This window comes from Oreochromis niloticus, linkage group LG5 (genome assembly GCF_001858045.2).
Source record: "Oreochromis niloticus isolate F11D_XX linkage group LG5, O_niloticus_UMD_NMBU, whole genome shotgun sequence".
In the NCBI taxonomy this organism is placed as follows: Eukaryota; Metazoa; Chordata; class Actinopteri; order Cichliformes; family Cichlidae; genus Oreochromis; species Oreochromis niloticus.
In genome coordinates this window covers 19,848,676-19,868,388 of record NC_031970.2, presented here as the reverse complement: position 1 = coordinate 19,868,388, position 19,713 = coordinate 19,848,676, and the positions used below count along the sequence as shown (strand labels likewise).

Genomic DNA, 19,713 nt, shown 5'->3' with positions numbered 1-19,713 from the left:
TGGACTTCATAGTATGCTCTGTGTTCTGAAAACCACTGAATAGTGTGAATATAATTATAGCTGTAACACAGCAAAGTATCCAGATGATACAAAGTCAATGTACAGGGCAGGCTATCGTGAAAGTGGGTTTAACAGGGATGGCAGGTGGTCTTTTTTTGTAGTAATTGTTTTCCATGCAAAATAAAAGCAAAGAAGCCAAATTACCCCCAAAATTATTTTATTATACAAATTTTAAGTCACACGTTGAATAAAAACCCTTAATCAGTACAAAAAATACTTTAGAAAAAAAGTAAAACTCTGAATTAAGGCGTTACAAAATTTGTCTTAATACCTTTGTGAAGGATATACATATTTGGTGTATTACATTTAATAAAAATACATGAATTAGACCCTGAATATATAGATATTAGCCACAAATAGTCTTTGAGCCAGAAATTCATCTGTGATACTGTCATGGTCAACATAGCCACTGACCCAAACACTGCTGATGGAGTAGATTTGTTTGGTTTTTAGGTATTTGAAACCTACAAATATTACTACTCAGTGCAATATGTTATACATCCAGTCTCTAAGGATTTAAGGATTTCAGATGTCCTTCTTTTGGACATATACCACAGACAGATCTCCTAAAACAAATACTGATAAATTTATCCCAACCCATTAAATTTATAGCTGTTCTAAAGTTTTTAATACAAATGTAAAATCATATGTAAATACAGAAGTTACATTAAAAAAGCTCTTAATAGTACTTTAGTCCAAGAAAATACCCATAAAAAAATAAGTAAAACTAGTATATAATATATTGTAGAATTATTGTATAAATTCAAGCAGGAAGCATCTTAACACCTATGACAACTGTAAAAAAGGTACTGTATATTCGTTTAGATTGACATGTAGTAAAAAATGCAGACACAGATGAATAGTACTTTGAAAGTATAAAATATATATAACCGAAAAATAGCTGTTATTATTTTTTCGCCCAGTGATAAAATCAAATGAGAATTTGGAACGCTGATGATGTGATGATAATCTTTATGGATAAAAGTACTGCACCACCTACACATTACACTTACAGGACAGCCATGCCTCGAAGCTCCTAGGACACAGGTTTTGTGCTGATGTTAATGCCAGAGGAACTTTGTCATTCTGTACCACGTTTGTCCTTTCAGCTTAGAGCTGAATGTAGCAATGATGGCAGTGAATTTCAGTGAATTTCAACACAATTTAATAAAAAAACAAACAAACTTATTCTAGATGTTTGATACGTCAAGCTGGTCTTTTTGTCTTAAAACAAACTGGTGTACTAAAAATGACCCACCATATAAAACCATACAGCAAACAAGCTGCTTTACATATTTTTGAAATAAAAAATTAAAAGATGCTCTTAAAGTTGGGAATTTTGTTAAATATGGTCATTTGCTCCATTATCGTGGACATGCAGTGAAGCTCGCCCTTTCTTTTGTTGTCACCTTTGCCATCACTGGAAGGTCATCTGCTGGGCGGGAGCTGGTCTTAAGACGCTGGAAAAAGGCATTAAGATTATTAATGAACGTCACAGTTAGTTATTCAAAAGCAAAGTTGCTACTAGTAACATCACCGACCTGCCAGAGACTCCCTCTTCCTTTGGCCAGTTTGTAGATCATAGTCACTGGGATCATAGAAAGAGACGACATGGCGAGGAACCACCCAATCCAGTAAGCCCACCAAGGATACACGTAGGTGTTGTTGAACTTCAGTGGTGTGTAACTTATCAGCAAAAACACAAGTGTTCCCTTTAAAGGAAATCATCATCAATAATAAACAGTGAAAGACGGAAATTATACAATATTGATAAACTATTTAGTCAGACTGCTTCCTTACACTGCAAATAAGAGGAGTGGCATACAGCCAGCAGTACTTGATTAGTGACAGAGGTTTGTAACCGATCATGTCCTCAATGTTGTCACAGAAGCGTTGAGCACCTAGGACAGAAACATTTATTTATTATTGTAAACAAAAAAGAAGCTAGGGCTATTTGACCTGGGGTAGCATGCTCACAAATTTCCAATTTGCAGCAACTATAAGTGTGTATGTTGCCACAATGTCTGCTCTTTCCCATACAAGGATCATGCTGTTGCTGCCTCCCCCACTTAAATGTCTTTCCATGTCTGCACATGGAAGGGTGTGAACCCCCGTTTCTCTTGCTTTCCATATATATATATAAACAGTTGTACCACTGACATTTATAACTTACCATAGATCCATCCAATAATCACTGACTGGAAGATTGCCATCAGAAGAAGAGTGGGGCCACTGCATACATAGTGATCAAAGATCTGCAGAATGTATGCGCCAGCCTAAAACAAAAGCAGCAAATAGAGTGGATTTTATTTATTTAAAAAAAAAAAAGTATTACTGTAAACAACTCAAAATCCTGTTAAGTTAATGGAAACAAAAACACATTTTAGGAGTTTACATATTGTGTATTTTGCGTCAAATGACCATACCACCAAAATATTTTACACAATAAACATATGACCAACAATAAATGTGCTTCTGACAGCTCACCTCTGACACTAATAACAGGCCGAACATATAGCAGATCGCACAGATCAGCATCAGACAAAGCTCTCTGCGGTATCCTTTTCGTATGTGGGCCGGGTAGACATCTGTTAAAGAAGTCATGATGCTCTCGAGACCTGCAAACTGGAGAGTAACACAAAGACAGGTTAGTGTAGAGATAAGTTAAGCAACAGGAAAACAATAACACTGCATTACATTTTTTTTTACAAGACATGAGGAAGACTGAAGCTGACCTGGCCATCTATTCCCAGTAAGATGATCATGGTGAAAAAGCACACAGACCAGACCTGAGGCCAAGGCAGCAGGGTCACAGCTTGTGGGTAAACTATGAAGACAAGTCCTGGACCTGCAGAGTGAATCCAAGAACAAGTAAATCATGTCAGAGTGCCACAGTGTCTTCAGTTTACAGAGAAATGTTTAATGCATTTTAAAATTTAGAAGATTTCAGGGTTAATAACTGTCATGAGGAAAATATTATTTTTCAGTTAATAATCTGTCATTTTAATACAAAGGGAAAAAAAACACATGCCAGCCAGAAAACTAACCAAACAGGTGTGCAGCCTCACCTGATTCAGCAACTGTAGCAATGTCCACGCCCTGCTTTTGTGACATGTAGCCCAAAACTGAGAAAATAGCAAAGCCCGATATGAAGCTGGTCCCACTGTTCAACAAGCAAAGATAGAAGGAGTCTCTGCAAATCAGAAACAAAGCCTGCTGTCTTTATTTGTGAAATGGTAACGTACAACAAGGACTGACACTGTGATAACGACAAATTACTAAAACTTCTAAAAATGTCTGTGTGTGTGTGTGTGTCTTCTGTTCTTCGCCTATCCTGATGCATTCTTATCTTTGCGGGTTTTTGTGTGCGTGTGTTTGGGGTGTGTGTGTCATATTTATGAAAGTTGTGCTGGTTGTGAATTTAATTCTCCTTCATGCTGTATCTCACATTTTGTATTGTTCCTGCATTATCATAACAATGTTGGTCAGTGCTATTAAATTGTTTTGTTTGGTGCGGGTTAAAGTTACGTTGAGTCAGAGTAAGGGTTCGACACTTGTAATGAGTAGATTTGTGATGTCTCTGAGTGTTCTCACAAAGATAGCTAAAAACAAAATTAAAGGATGATTTTGAATATATTTTACACAGGTCTTATTAACTGATAATTCTGATAACTGATAAAAAGCATTAGGAATTAGTAGCTATAGTAGGAAATAATTGCAAATTGTGATTTAAGACATCAAATTAGATCTTCATCAGGTACCTGTAACAGTTATTGTTGTACTTGTTGTAGCTTCCAAGTGTAGTCAGGCATCCCAAACATATGGCATAAGAATAAAATATTTGTGTTCCAGCATCCATCCAGACCTGTAAACCAACAGAAGATTATTTTTCCAAAAATCCTGCTACTAAATTCAAGGTTCAAGGTTCAAGTTCATAAATGCTGTTATAGTGGCACAAAAATCTAAAGAAAATAGACTAAATCATACCTGTGGGTCAGCAAGCCGGGCAGGATTGGGATACAAGTAGTATTTGATCCCATGGAAGGCTCCGGGAAGGGTAATTCCTCTGACAAACAGCACAGCCAATGTGATGAAGGGGAATGTGGCTGTGAAATATGTAGCCTGTAAAAAAAAAAAAATTAAAATGGGAAATACAAAAATTACACCATAACTAACAAGAGAGGGCATGGTAAAATTTGCAAGGGAACATGCTGTGACAATGCTGTGATTTTGGCTGTGCATTTTTTTAAAAACTTTTTTAATAATCCATAAAGATGTTACTTAACAAGAATATTTTTATTTATTGCTTTTACAATCTTGAATTTTCTAAACACAATTTCTTGTCACTAACACAAACCATATCACTTCAGGAAAAAAAGGCGCCAGTGTATTAATTAAATTAAAATTCCAGTGATTTAAGAAGAAAACAGGAGAAGTTAGTACACGCTACAGTAGGTAATTATATGGCAGAGGCAGCTGGGATCTATTGCACACGTCTCTCCCACAGAGAGATTTGCCAGTCAGCAATTCCAATTCACTTTCTCACAATCACAAAACTCCCGTGAGTCATGCCTATCCACTGAACGAGGCACACAAGAGTGTTAGCATGTTTCATAACGTTTCTTCAAACTGTTGCTTTCTATATGAAATTAAACTGTATTTGACATTAGCTTGCTCGTGACTCCTTTAAGTTTATATTTTATAGATTCAAATTGTTCAGTTACTTTTTTACCGGTCTAGACAAAAAACCGTGTGTTTGTTTTCCATGAATACTGGAGTTATTTTTTGTTTTTGTAGTTTGTGAAAAAGGGGCCTGCTCTTGAAACTTTTTTTCAAGTATCTAAGATAAGAGATAATCCTTTATTAGTCCCATACGTGGGAAATTTGTTGATATCTTGATATCTTATTTAGAATTGTGCCTGGGGTGGCTTCACTGTGGCTGCTTCCTATTCGGGTGGCTGTAGCTCAGGTGGCAGAGCAGATCAGCCACTAATCAGAAGGTCGGTGGTTTGATCCCAGGCTGCCTCCTGGCTGCATGCCAAATATCCTTGGGCAAGATACTAACCCCATGTTTGCCTACTGGTGGCGGTCAGAGGGCCCGGTGGCACCAGTGTCCGGCAGCCTCGCCTCTGTCAGTGCACCCCAGGGCAGCTGTGGCTACAATGTAGCTTACCATCACCAGTGTGTGAATGTGTGAATGACTGAATGTAGTGTAAAGCGCTTTGGGGTCCTTAGGGACTGAGTAAAGCGCTATACAAATGCAGGCCATTCTAACTTATCACCAGTAATTTCTTTAATACTGAGTCCAACAATCTGATTGCATGTGGCTGCAGGCCTGACACAACCACAACTGCATGACAACACTGAATGAACATTTCCTGTGCAAGAATTTAACTAAGGTTAAGCTCTCTCTCTCTCTCTGTCTCTATACATATCTCTCTCTCTCTATATATATATATCTATATATATATAGATAGATATATACATTCTTCAGATCAAAGATTCTGCAGATCTTTGATATGTTTACACACACATACAGTAAGGAGATGTCAGAAACACAAACATAAGATTGCTTAGGTCTATTAAAGAATGTGATTGTAATGTAATTCTACAACAGTTGCAAAATTTGTAATTTTGTAACCCTCACGTGCTAAGCACACGTAACACTGAACTATTGCCTTGGTAGCAGCATGAGGAAAAAAACATTGGATGTCTGGGAGTTCTGGTCTTGTTGTTATTTTCCATGCCACACCTTAGTCACTCAGCCAATCTCAGTGAGGACAAGTTGTTGCGGGTGATTTTAGAACAGGAGGGAAAGTGTTTCAGGTTATTTATGACCCCTTCATCATCAAGCAACCACTGATTATAATGTTTTGTGAACCAGACATCCTGTACTATGTCCGTCATTGCATTTAAGTGCCAAACATTAAAAAGGAACTCCTTTGTTATCTTCTTTGTGAAGTATGTGGTGTGTGCTAAGTGGAACAAAAGTCTCCTAAAAGGGTTTTTAGTACTTAGCCGTAAAAGGCTGATGGGGTTTTTTCATCACCCTGCCGGGTGGGCTGGTAGGCAGGTGGGTGGGCGTTGTGGTCATCCAAGTTTCTGAATGCAATGACTCGATAATAAAGCGACGTAGGAGCTTCAAATTGATAATACAGATGTATCTACTACAAATCTCGGACACACATTTGTCATTTTAGTGTTACCTTTCCTGTGGATTTAACTCCCTTCCAGACACAAAAGTAGCAGATGACCCAGGCTAGAAGAAGGCACAGAGACAGTTCCCATTGAATGTTTCCCAAGGCCTCTATGCCAGTGGATATGTTCAACACCCGACGCCTGAAAGATGATGCAGTGTTAGTTAGATGAATGGCCTTTTAAAGCAGTATGTGTTGTTGTGTAAAACCTCATCTTTGTACTGCAATTACTAGTTAAGATTTTAAAAAATATTTCACCATTACTGTCACTACGTACACATCACGTGTGAGTTTGGAGAGGGCTACAAAAATGGGCAACATGTGAGCATGCGTGAGTTTGCATGTTGAAAACGCAATACCCAGGAACATCGATATCTGAAAGGAATGCGTTTAAAAAAATATTATTATTAGTTACATATTTGATTGACAAGTCAATGAGACCAGCATGAAAGACCTGATGAAGTTGAAGCTCATTAAACTATTCAGAATGATACATGCTTGAATGTGCAATTAAAATCACTTCACACCTTTAGTGCAGGTGTTTTCAATTATTCTGGTTGATTGAACCCATCTCAGTGCAGAGGGGGAGGTATGCTGACAGATGTTGCAGCATGTGCTGTTACATGTGAACTGTCTTACTCAGGAAATATGAGTCTCTCAGATAAGGCAGAAGATCTGACTAAAACTTCATGATAGTGCAGATCAGGTCATTTCTTTGTTTTCACATTGTGTATAAAGGCATTTTCAGTTTGGGGCAATCAGACATCTGGTAAACTTTTAATCTGTGTGGCACTAAGTGGACTCACCAAACTATATAATAAAACTGGCAAACTAGTAATAGCACATGCAAAGAAACACACGTAAGCAGTCCTTAACTAGTGTGGAAAAACAAAGAGCTGATGTGGCTGCGGCATGCACATGTAGAGCTTTTATCTTTAGTAAAATTTTCTACCTATGGCTGAGCTTTCATATGAAGTTTTATTAAATAAAACATCATGATAACTCACTGCCAAAACTCTACAACGGAAGATGATGAATTTACAGGTAACGTCCAGTTGACAGTGGCATTGTAGTTGTTTATTACCACACAACGATCTGAAATAGATTAAAATACAGTTAAAGATGACAAATCTTCAAATGCTTGATTGCAGATGGATTTTGTTTAGGTCAGTTAAAATGCTTAAACAAGACGTCACATCTAGAAACACAATGAAGTGACATTAACATTATCCATACTATTTTTAAGGTGACTGATTTGTTGGTGTATGCAAAGGCAAAGAAAAGTATAATAGCAACATATGTATTTACTTGTATTCCATGTGTTATTACAGGTGGCCCATGGCAACTCTCCAGAGAAGGAAGAGAACAAGTAGAGAAAAGCCCAGGCTAAAATCACAATATAGCTGATGCCTCCGTAGAAAAGGATCATTTGGCTTGCATATCCCATGCCTGGAAACAACATTACTGTTAGCATTGCATTCCCTCACTTTTTCCTCATTGATCTGCTTCACCACAATCCCAGTGGTTAGCTCACCTTCAAACAAGGGGCAGACCTTCCTCCAGCACATGATCCCCCCCTGACTGGTGTACTGGCCCAGTGCCGTCTCCAGCACAAACAGAGGTATGCCACAGGTCACAAGGAACAGGACGTAAGGAATGAAGAAAGCACCTAGAGGTGGGAAAAAACAATTGTAAACACATGACTAGTATACTATGTATAGCAAAAATATTCTAATCATGTTCATCTTTCAAGACAATACGTACTTACTTGGGCAATGCTAGGATATACTTTTGAATCATAATGACAGAAACATGTCATATCTGTAGTTAGTAGTCTTTAAAGGTATTATGAATGGACTGAAAAGAACTAGGCCCAGGGGGGAACCTTGGGGTACACCACAAATGTTTTGTTTTCTGTTAATGGAAGTAGACTTTTCTTATTGGCTAGAGTGGATGTTCCACTTGTGTCCACAGTGACACACAGTTTCACACCAGTAAAATATTACTGGATCTGTCTCTGACCTGCATTCTCACATAAAGGTCACAGTTGAAAGCAACTTGTCTGAATATAAATATATTTTATAGTCTATGTACTTTAGGAAAGCTTTCTAAGCCCAAGGTGTAAAATAAGGTGGTGCAGCGGCCCAGGTTTAAGCCTGGTCTACCGCCCTTTGCTGCATGTCTTCCCTTTCTCTCTCCTCATTTTGCTGTCTATCTTTATTGCTCTATCAAATAAATTCCAAAATGAACAAAAATAATCTTAAAAAAAAGAAATGTGCGTCTAGTTCATCAAAACACCAAGAAGATATCTTGGGATATTCTTTGTGAAGCACTTTTAATGATATTACTGTAAATTCTTTCTTATCTGTTGTGAGCTTTTCTCACATTAAACAATGTGACTAAATCAGCAGTGGAGCTTAACTGAACTGTCAAAAGCTATAACACGGCCAGTTACAGTGTCCTGTCCATGACACATCAAGATAAAGTAACTATTCATGTGGATTAGGAACACTGACAAAGTGACTGAAGCCAAAAGAATGTAAAAGATTATACAGAGTTACAGAATTTGCTGCAGTTTCAGTCTTTACATTATTATTTCTGAGATTCAGATTTTTTATAACTGCAGGGAGAAGTTTATAAGAACAACAGTAGAAACTGGCTCAAATGGAACAGGATGATGCTGTTATAGTATGTAATAGTATGTGGTCTAAAATGGGGTGATTTAGAAAAAGACAGCCACATTTAAGATATCCCTGTTAGCTGATAGTTTAGATACATTCATATTTACATAATTCAATTGTTCAGCTATTTTTTATGTGGAAAGCTAATAAAGACACAAGTATTTTTATTGCTGTTGCCAAGCAGGATACCAACTTAAACTAGATTTCCTTCTGGGGCAGTTTTGCTGCAATTCAATACTTCCATTGTGAAGTAAGTGTTACCTTGAACAACTATAAGTTTTGAGTGTTGTTTCCTATTACCTTCTTTCTGGCTTTCCTCCTGGTCAAAACAGAGTCAGAGTTAGGTAGAGACAGAGTGTGGTCGGGGTGGACTAATTAAGAACTAATATTGTGATTCTTCATTGACATGGTTGGAATAACAACAGGGCTTTACTCAATAGGAAAAAAAGGATGGGAAAAAGGAACCCTGAATTTATCAGTTGTTATGGTGACACTTGATCAAATTGGAACAAAGGCTGATAACATCTATGAGCAGACTGTCAATTTCTCAAGGATAAAAGCTAGAACATTTATATACTGTCATCATTTTGCTGTGGCTGAAAATAGTTGTAAGGCCTGAAGTTCATTTGTTTGAAATGCCTCTGACATATCTGTCCTCATTTAAGGTCTAGGAAGGGGCGAATCACCAACTTTCAAATGAATGATTTCCATCCCTGAGAGGTAAGTCGATAATATTTTATCTGTCTTTTGTTCGTTTGATTTCATTCATTCATTTTTGAAACGCTATCATCAAAATCTGCCATGTGAAGTGTTTACGATGTCCAGTTTGTTTCCAGTTTAGCACCATCACATCACATCACATCACATCACATGATGCTGTAAATACAAGTGTCGAATTTTCTCATTCTCTTTGTATCCAGATATTTTTCATTCAAGTGGAGCAATGCTGAACTTAAATTAAGAGGCTTCAGCAAAGAATCTGATTGTGCTTTTTGGCACAGACGCAGACAGAACATTATTTTTATAGCCTTTCATAACCTGTCAAATCCTTAATCATCAAACAGGCAAACAGAGACACAGATGGATAGCAGGTACAGTTCACATTGGACAGTTTTAATCAGTTGCAGCTTTTAACAAGACTTTGAATGAAAGTATTTGGCAGTGAAAATAAAATATCTAATTAAAGCCCATAATTGTGCTTTGGTGAATAATTAAAACATATCTTCTCAATTCCTTAAGAAAAAAACATTGTGATCAACCATTATACTACACTTTTATTAATTAAGAATAATGAATAGAAATACTTACCTCCACCATTCTTGTAGCAAAGATATGGAAATCTCCACACATTGCCTAGTCCAATAATAGCACCGGCCACAGACAGGATGAACTCCTTTTTGCTGCCCCACTTGCCACGCTCTGCAACAGTTTTTGAAGTGCTCTTTGTGGGGAGATGAAACAGCCTGCACAGAGAGTCTGCCATACTGCTGAGCAAGAGGTGGTCTAATCGCAGTACTGGCAATGACTCTTGAGTGTCTGGATTGACTGGCTGGGGACTGTCTGATGTAGATTTGTACTGGGTTACCTAATGCTCATCTAATTTATGAACTGCACGGCCACAAGGGGGACCTCTAGATTTATACCCAAAAGTAATTTCCCAGCATATAGCCGACAAACAGGAGAGAGAAGTATGTGTGACTAATCTCCTTTTGAGCATGGTATTGAAGGCTTACAAAGCAGGGTTCACTGTCTCAAACGAGCTATAAATGATATTTTAACCAAGTTAAAAAAAGAGATTAGCTTCATCTCAGTCTTCTTGCATTTATGTATATTGTTATACATTATTACAGTTTTGTGTAATAAAACATGCAAGGATCATGCAAGGAATTTCCAATACTTAATACTGAGGCCCCCAAGAGAGTCTTTGCCAGGAGGCCAACAATTTCTAAAGCCTCATTATATGCTATTTTCTGTGTGCAGTGCCTGTGTACATTTCGTTCCATCAGATGAAGTTCAGCTAAATGTCTTAGCACCATGTTGCCTTCCTAATAATGAAGACTTATAGATATTTTGTTTATTTTTAGAGGGAAAATTTGGGACTCTTCTACTGTAAAGCTATAATGTAGTGTGCACAATGCAGCATGCAGTTTAGCATTGTCTTAAAGAAATATACAAGGCCTACTTTGAAAAAGGTCATGTGGAGAGGAGCTTATGTTGCTGTAAATAATGTACAGACCTTTCAGCTCTGTGCCTATCCAGGTGTGCAATTTGTAATTAAGTAATTAGCATCTTATTTCCTGTGCAAGCAGTAAACACTCACTTTTTCACAGGGCTACATACAGTCTGTTGAAAACTTTATTTTCACATGATCATATGTGACAAAATCTGTGAGGATGGTAACCACCTTTCTTGCAAGTGGGTAGAAGCAACCTTAGTGGGATTCAGCTTCACACTGGTCAGTAAGCATGTCATGTAAAATATGTTTTTTTAAAGCAGGCCTCAGGTTTTGCCCACTAAATGACCCAATGCCCTTTCAGATGAAGTTTCTCTAGTCTCAGTGAAGTCTTTATTATCTGAATCTGGAGAGAGTTGCTTTAGCCTCATCTGGATCAATGAGCTGACATAGAAACAGAAATATGCCCAGTGAGAACATTAACTCCAGCAGCTACTAGGCCCAGGATCCTCCAGCAGCTGCTAGGCCCAGGATCCTCCTGCTCCACCAGGCCCGGGATCCTCCAGCAACCGCTGGGCCCAGGCTCCTCTAGCAAGGCACCAACAAGTAAATCGACAGTGACTTCAACGGGCCATCACAAGGTAATACCAATCTCACCATTGTCAAAATGCCGCCTAAAAAAGCAAACCCAGGAGTTGAAGAGGAGTTGGAGGAGATTAGGAAATCACTTAATTTCATGTCTGATGAACTGAGCAAAGTGGCTAAACAACAAGGTATGCTACATGACCTAATGGATGAAATAAAACAACTAAAAAACTTGATAAAGGAGAAGGACAAGAAAATAGACGACTTGGAACGGCGACTCGAGGATCTTGAACAGTACACAAGAATGGATGACTTAGTCATAAGTGGACTGGAGACGCAACACCGAACCTATGCCAGAGTAACAGCTGGCGGAGGTAAAGACGGTGAAGATGCCCCGGTTGAGGAGCTGCAAACGCTTGAACAGCAAGTGATAAAATTCCTTCAAACGAAGAATGTAAGTATTCAGAGCCATCATATCGCAGCATGTCACACGCTCCCCAGAAAAGACAGTAAAACAAAGCCAGCAATTATTCTTCGGTTTGTGAGTCGCAAAACAAAGATTGAGTTACTGAAACAGGGTAAGAAGCTAAAAGGGACCGGTGTGTATTTAAATGAACATTTAACAAAAAAGACTGCTGAAATTGCAAGACAGGCACGCAGCCTGAGAAAACAAAATAAGATACAAGCGACATGGACGAGGAACTGCAAAGTAATGATAAGACTAAATGGCACTCCAGAAGAAGCGAAAGTTGTGATGATAAGAGAACTCAAAGATTTGGAGCAATATAAATAATCAGGAATCTGCTATGGAATCTATTGGAAAAGTGACGACTGGATAATGAACAATGGGTATGGAAAGTGTTTCTGGCCTTATGGCTCAAAAAACAATGGGAAAAACAACAACAAAAACACATAAATGACAAGTTTGGACACAGATTATAGGTTTCCATTCAGAGATATTGAAGAGGAAGACTTTGATTATGAGAAGGACTGTCAAGGAGGTTATTTTGCCACACACGCTGAGAAGATGAACTTCAAAATGTTTAACTATGCAGAGCACAACATGCATGACCCTGAAACTAACATTGACCCAGATAATTACTTCTACAATAACAATAATAGTACTTGTGAGTACTATACAGATGACCAATTTAATATGAATATTAAAATGGCAAATGCATTGTCAGTCATACATTTCAATAGTAGAAGCCTGTATAAAAATTTCTCTAAAATTACGGAATGTTTAAGTAAGTTAAAAAAGTTTAATATAATTGCAATATCAGAAACATGGCTCGATAATGAGAAAGTTAGTGAAATGGGACTGGAAGGATACGAATTATTTACAATGAACAGGGTGAATAAAAAAGGAGGCGGTGTTGCTTTATATGTAGATAAAGTTTTGAAATGTAGTCTGATTGAATGTATGTCAAGCACCATAGACGACGTATTGGAATGTGTTACTATTGAAATCCATGTTGAAAAAGCTAGCAATATAATTATAAGTTGCATCTATAGGACACCAGGATCATGCCTTGACACATTCAATGAAAAACTTGCTGCTATGTTTAGCAACCTAAATGATAAAAAAGTGCAAATAATTTGTGGTGATTTTAATATAGATTTGCTAAACCCAAATGGACATCAGAAAACAACAGATTTCATCAGTACAATGTATAGTAACTGCCTTTTCCCTGTAATTATAAAACCAAGTAGAATAACAATTGATACAGCTACATTGATAGATAATATATTCACAAATAAAATTGACCATGAAATAGTAGGTGGACTTCTTATAACTGATATAAGCGATCATCTTCCTGTTTTTGCAATTTTTCAAAATTATTTTGGGATTAAAACTAAAAAAAAGAATCAAACATTTGATATGATACGACATAGAACAACAAGAGCCATTGCTGCCCTCCAGGCGGACTTAAAGGAACACAATTGGAATGAGGTTTTTGCAAATGAAGATTCAAGTAGTGCATATGATGCATTCCTATCAACTGTAATTTCACTATATGAAAAACATTGTCCTTTAATGAAAATCACCAGAAAGCATCACAGATCAAATAAGCCATGGATCACAAAGGGGATAGAAGATGCATGTAAAATGAAAAATAATCTATATAAGAGATTCATAAAACTGAGGACAAAAGATGCTGAAATAAAGTACAAGTTATATAAAAATAGATTAGTAAATATTATAAGAACAAGTAAGAAAGAATATTACCACACATTATTGGAGCAAAATAGAAGTAACACACAAGAAACATGGAGGATATTAAATAGCATAATCAAAAAGGGCTCAAAAAATAAGAATTATCCAGACTATTTTAAAAAAGATAAAGATATTGTGCTTGATAAAACTAAAGACATTGTAAATGAATTTAATGATTTCTTTGTAAATGTTGGCTTTAATTTAGCAAAAGAAATTCCAGAGTCAAGAAATAATAATGACCTAAATAAACATATTACTCAGAATGTGTCCTCCATGTTTATTGGTGCTGTAACTCATAGAGAAATAATTAACATTGTGAAGACATTCAAAAATAAAAAGTCCACTGACTGTTTTGGTATTGACATGAAATTAGTTAAGAGTATTATAGAATATATAGTGCAACCTTTCGCATACATTTGTAATCTGTCCTTTCGAACTGGTGTGTTTCCCTCACAAATGAAAACAGCAAAAGTTATTCCAATCCATAAAAACGGAGAGAGATGTCAGTTTACCAATTACAGGCCAATATCACTACTCCCACAGTTCTCAAAAATTTTAGAAAAGTTATTTGTTAATAGACTTGATAAATATATAGAGAAGCATAATCTCCTAAGTGATAACCAATATGGCTTTAGAGTGAAAAGGTCCACTTCGATGGCAGTGATGGAACTTGTAGAAGGGATATCTAATGCAATAGATAATAAGGAATATACCGTTGGTGTTTTTATAGACTTAAAAAAGGCGTTTGATACAATTGATCATTCTATATTAATGAATAAACTAGAGAGATATGGTATAAGAGGGATAGCATATAAGTGGATGAAAAGTTACCTGGATGACAGATATCAATATGTTGAAATCAATAATGTAAAATCTAATCAGTTGAAGGTAACTTGTGGTGTTCCTCAGGGCTCTGTGCTGGGCCCTAAATTATTCATATTATATATAAATGACATATGTAGTGTTTCCAAACTGTTAAAATGTGTATTGTTTGCTGATGATACCACTCTGTATTGCTCAGGTAAAGACCTAGAACAGCTTCTGACTACAGTGGAAAAGGAGTTAAATATATTAAAAAACTGGTTTGATGTAAATAAGTTATCATTAAATATAAAGAAAACAAAATTGATTATTTTTGGCACTAGACAAATGAAAAATGTATCTAAAATCAGGGTTAATGGAATTGAAATTGAAAGAGTGTTCGAAAATAAATTTCTTGGAGTGCTAATTGATGATAAGCTGAGCTGGAAGTCTCATATAAATCATGTGACAACAAAAATGTCAAAAACCATTGCTATTCTCTACAAAACAAAGCATGTCCTGAACAAAAAATCATTATACACACTTTATTGTTCTCTGTTGCTTCCATATATGACTTATTGTCTGGAGATATGGGGTAATGCATATAAAACAAATACTCTTCCTATTTTCAAGTTACAAAAAAGAGCTATAAGAATTATAAATCAATCAAACTATATAGAACCAACTAACATTTTGTTTATTAATCTGAATACCCTGAAATTTTATGATTTAGTCGAATATAAAATGGCACAGATAATGTATAAAGCACAAAATAACTTGCTTTGCCGCAGTATTCAGAAGCTGTTTAAAGTCAGAGAGAGTCAATATGACTTAAGGGGAACAGATGTCTTTAAAACAAACAAGATAAGGACAAACATAAAGCAAAGATGTGTTTCTGTTAGAGGAGTTAACCTGTGGAATAGTTATGACAATGATTTGAAAAGGTGTAGTTCATTTTCCTTGTTTAAAAACATGTTTAAAAATAGAGTATTAGAAAAATATATTAATCAAGAATGAAAAGAGCAAAAATAATAATTCTGAAACTCTTGATTGTTTTGCTTTGATGTAATTATCTAAGGTGGAAAAAATTTTTTGTTTGTTTGTTTGTTTTTGCTTTGCTTTCTTTTATTCTTTGCTTCGAGCCCTGTGTACAGGAGCTGCATGCAAAAGATTTTTTGTTAAAAGGGTTGGCATAATAAGCAAATGCTTCAGCCAATACCCTTTGATTAGCCTTGTCTCATGATTTTTTTTTGCTTTTTGGTAATCTTTATTTTGTATTCTGTATGCTAATCAATAAAAATCAATCAATCAAACTTCAAAACTAGGTAGCAGGGCATCTTCACGCAATCATTCACAGTTGTTCTCTCTGTTCTCCTGGCTGCCTGAAACATTTCCTGATAAAGTTAACCTTGAGCTCACATTATTTTCATAACACTCTAAACATCAGTCTCACATCAGAATATGTGCCCATAATTATGTGCTAGAAAAGTTTCCGGGGCACACTTGAATCCAAATGGTAACCTGAGGCACCTGAACTTCCCAACAGGTGTGTAGAAGGCCGTGAGGAACATGGGTTCTTGTCTATGTAGAGAAATCAATCATCAGCAAGGATCTGTACAAATAATATATCACTTAGGGGTTAATTTTCTTTCTACATGTGAGTGTCTATATAAGCTCACTCATTAGCTAGGTTGGTGAACTTTAATGGTGTAGCCGTTATTCCTCACGGTGTGTTTGTGCTCAGGATGTACAGCGCTTTTTGCATTTGGCTCTGTTTTCATAATGTCCTTTTGCAGTTTCTGCAACAGGTAGCAGACCTGGTGCAATAAACTTTAGTGATGTGGTATCTTTAACAGGACTGGTTTTCTCAGTTTCAGATTAATTGATGGGTATGTATTCTACTGTGATAATAAAGTTAAACTCAACCATTTGTCACCATATCTGCAGGAGATAATTTTGATGAGGTTAATGTTAAAAAGTTCCTGTTCTGTTTACTGTGACACATGCTGAGCAAACACAACAACAATAAGAAACTTTCTATTTACTTTTTAGATGAACTAAATTGTCCATGTCTAGGAAACTAAATGTATGACTTTGATTTTTCAGCTATTAATGATTTCTATTTCATGTATCACTTTATATTTATGCTTTCTTCTACTTCCCTCCTAACTTGTCCTAGTATTATGTTGCCTCCAAGTATCCAGTAACCAAATTACTCGTATTCCTTTCCGTCACTTCTTCTCGTCAAGGACTATTTATGAGCATCTCACTATTTCAAAGTCACAGCAGGAGGCACCTGAGGATCTTTGATCCCTCTCTCTGAGTGGAGACTGATACTTTCCTCCTTGGCTGCCAGTGTTGGCTCTTCAGCTTTCCTGCAACTGTTTTTTGTTCTTTTTGGCAAATTCTCTTTGATTAACCAGTGAAACAACTATTCAGAAAATAAAATTAAGTTTCGATACCACAATGTTAAAATATTCCTTTACAAATAAAAATCCTGCATGCATAATTTTAATACAATACATACAATACAATACATACAAAGTTGTATTTTGTATGTATAATTTTAGTTAATCAAAAGAACAATTAGAACTATTAGTATTAACAATATCAAATAGAAATCAAAAATATAATACGTATCATATGAAAAACAAGTACAATGTGGTGCAAAAGTCTTGAGCTGCACCTCGTCTTTTTATGTTTTGCTAGGTAATAGGTGCAGCAAACATGCGAGGCAAAAACAGGGTTTGTATAATTCTATGATCTTGAAAATCAATATTTACAGCTTTATTCTTCAACTCTCCTGGGCAAACCTTCTTGAAATTTCTTTAAGTAGTCTTTAGGAATAGTTCTCCGGGCTTCTTGAAAGACATTCAAAGCTCTTCTTTGAATGTTGGCTGCCTTTTGTTCTGTTATCTGTCAACCAGGGGCGGATCTAGAGAAATTTTCTTAGGGTGGCATGAGGGTGGCAAAGAAATCAAATGGGGTGGCAAAATCAAAGCCTTTCCCCCCCCCCAAACACATATGCAGGTGGTTACATATGGTTAAAATGATTCAAATGCAGTAAGTATACACGTTTTTCATATAAATATTTTCTATAACTTAATTATTGTCTGTAGCCCACATAATTACACACTTTAGTTACATAAAACATGTGAGTTTTGATGCTATGTACTGTATAGCCTGTATAATAAATAAATATGTAGCCCAATAAGTATAAAATCCAGAAAGCTACACAACACGGGGCGGTTCATTTACAAACACAAGTCTAACTTAAGTTTCACACTGTTTTTTGTTAGAAAACAATCACATTGTTACATGATTAAATTACACAAAATGTCAGTAATCTGCACTGTCATGAACAAAAATGTAAACCTAATTTTTCATGATTTGTTAGATTAACCCACTGAGGTCTGAAATACAACCGGCCATTTTTGACTCCTTTTGAGTTTACGTTTGTATTTCACCCTCAAATTGTTTCATTTGATTTTTTTCCCCTTGCCTTGTTTGGTATCATTCTTTTCAGCTCAACTGAATTTAGTTGTTTTTTTCACTGACATACTGCATTAGTATTACTGATCTGAAATCACACAAAGAACTTAAAATCCTAGTAGTATTTTTTACTGTAAAAAAACCCCCACAGACATGTTGAATAAATTTTTATAACTTGAAATGCAAATATAAAATGTACATTTTGTAAACATATACAACTATTTATCTAAAAATGCAGCCAATACACCTGCTGTTTTTTTTTTTCATTTTATGCAACCATTTAAAAATATTACTAAAATTAAAATGAGAGAACAATCAGGTTTCGCAATAAGATGCCCCAAAAATGATGTGTGCCAGTAAAAAAAGTTTGTCCACCAAAAGACAGAGGAGAACAGCACAGGGATAAACCTGCAGGCCTGACAACAGCAGGTGTATCACTCCGCTGGTTTTCATTACAGCGTTTACACTGCAATGTGCCTTTGTGACATTCGTTAGTGCCCTCAATGACACACAAAACAAAACGACTACACAACAGAACAACTACACAAGACAACACAACACACTAAGTATACACTCCACACTAAACTTCACAAATCTCCCACATCTAAAAACTCTCTCTCTCTCTCACTTGCTCGCTCTGTCTCGCTGCCGTTACGTCACTCCCAAAACTCTCCCCTCTTCCTAAACAACCAAATCCCACGTGTTGACTTTTTTTTTAATTGGTCGACATGGTACATTTTTCCACCGACACAAAAGAGGTGGCTTTTTTTCCTTTCTTAACTGTTTTCGCGCCGTCCTTAGAAAACGCTTAAAACACACACACACACACAAACGTGACGACAGTATTTAGAAAAAAGCGTGGCTTATATATATTATCATAACTCTGGATTTACTGGCCTGTAATTAAAATTTAAAAACTTTGAAGTCCGAACTTTCAATGTGGGCTGAAATAGAGACTCAGCGTGGCTGCAGCTTGTTGCTATGTCAGCTTAAAATAGTCATGTGATTTAGAGGTGCAGGTGTCCGTGGACCACAGAGGGTTAATAACACTCACCTTCATTCCATTTCCAGAGCAATATATTGCTCTGGAATGCAATATATTCAGTTTTAGCATTTATATTCACTGCTGACTGTAACTACGCTCAAACTGTTAATGCTATCTTATTTTAATTAACAACACATATGCAAAACTGGGGTGGCAAGGGATCATTTTAGGGTGGCACTTGCCACCCCATGCCACCCTTCTAGATCCGCCCCTGCTGTCAACATGATCCCACACTGCTTCAATATTGTTGAAGTCCGGGCTCTGGGGAGGCCAATTGCCACATGGAGAAGTCACTCCAGAGACCACAGCTCCACTGCTCTAGAGTGCATTGACATTCCCACTCTTTCCACTTTGTTATAACACCACTAACAGCTGACAGTGGAATATTTAGTAATGAGAAAATTTGCCGACTGGAATGAAGCAAAACTTGAATTTTGCTCTCTACCAGAAAATCTTGAAAG

General features: G+C 36.5%; 1 protein-coding gene across 1 annotated transcript; it reads right to left on the bottom strand.

The window, feature by feature from the left end:
* Nucleotides 1–200: 200 nt before the first annotated feature.
* LOC100699865 (sodium- and chloride-dependent GABA transporter 2) lies at nt 201–11,460 on the bottom strand. Its single transcript, XM_005459046.4, has 14 exons — nt 10,247–11,460; nt 7,792–7,926; nt 7,566–7,706; nt 7,265–7,352; nt 6,267–6,399; nt 4,048–4,182; nt 3,822–3,925; nt 3,129–3,253; nt 2,796–2,908; nt 2,548–2,685; nt 2,234–2,336; nt 1,861–1,961; nt 1,602–1,772; nt 201–1,520 (listed from the first exon to the last, which is right to left on the bottom strand). The coding sequence occupies exons 1-14, from the start codon at nt 10,419–10,421 to the stop codon at nt 1,425–1,427; spliced, it is 1,758 nt and encodes a 585-aa protein (XP_005459103.2). The 5' UTR covers nt 10,422–11,460; the 3' UTR covers nt 201–1,424.
* Nucleotides 11,461–19,713: the final 8,253 nt, after the last annotated feature.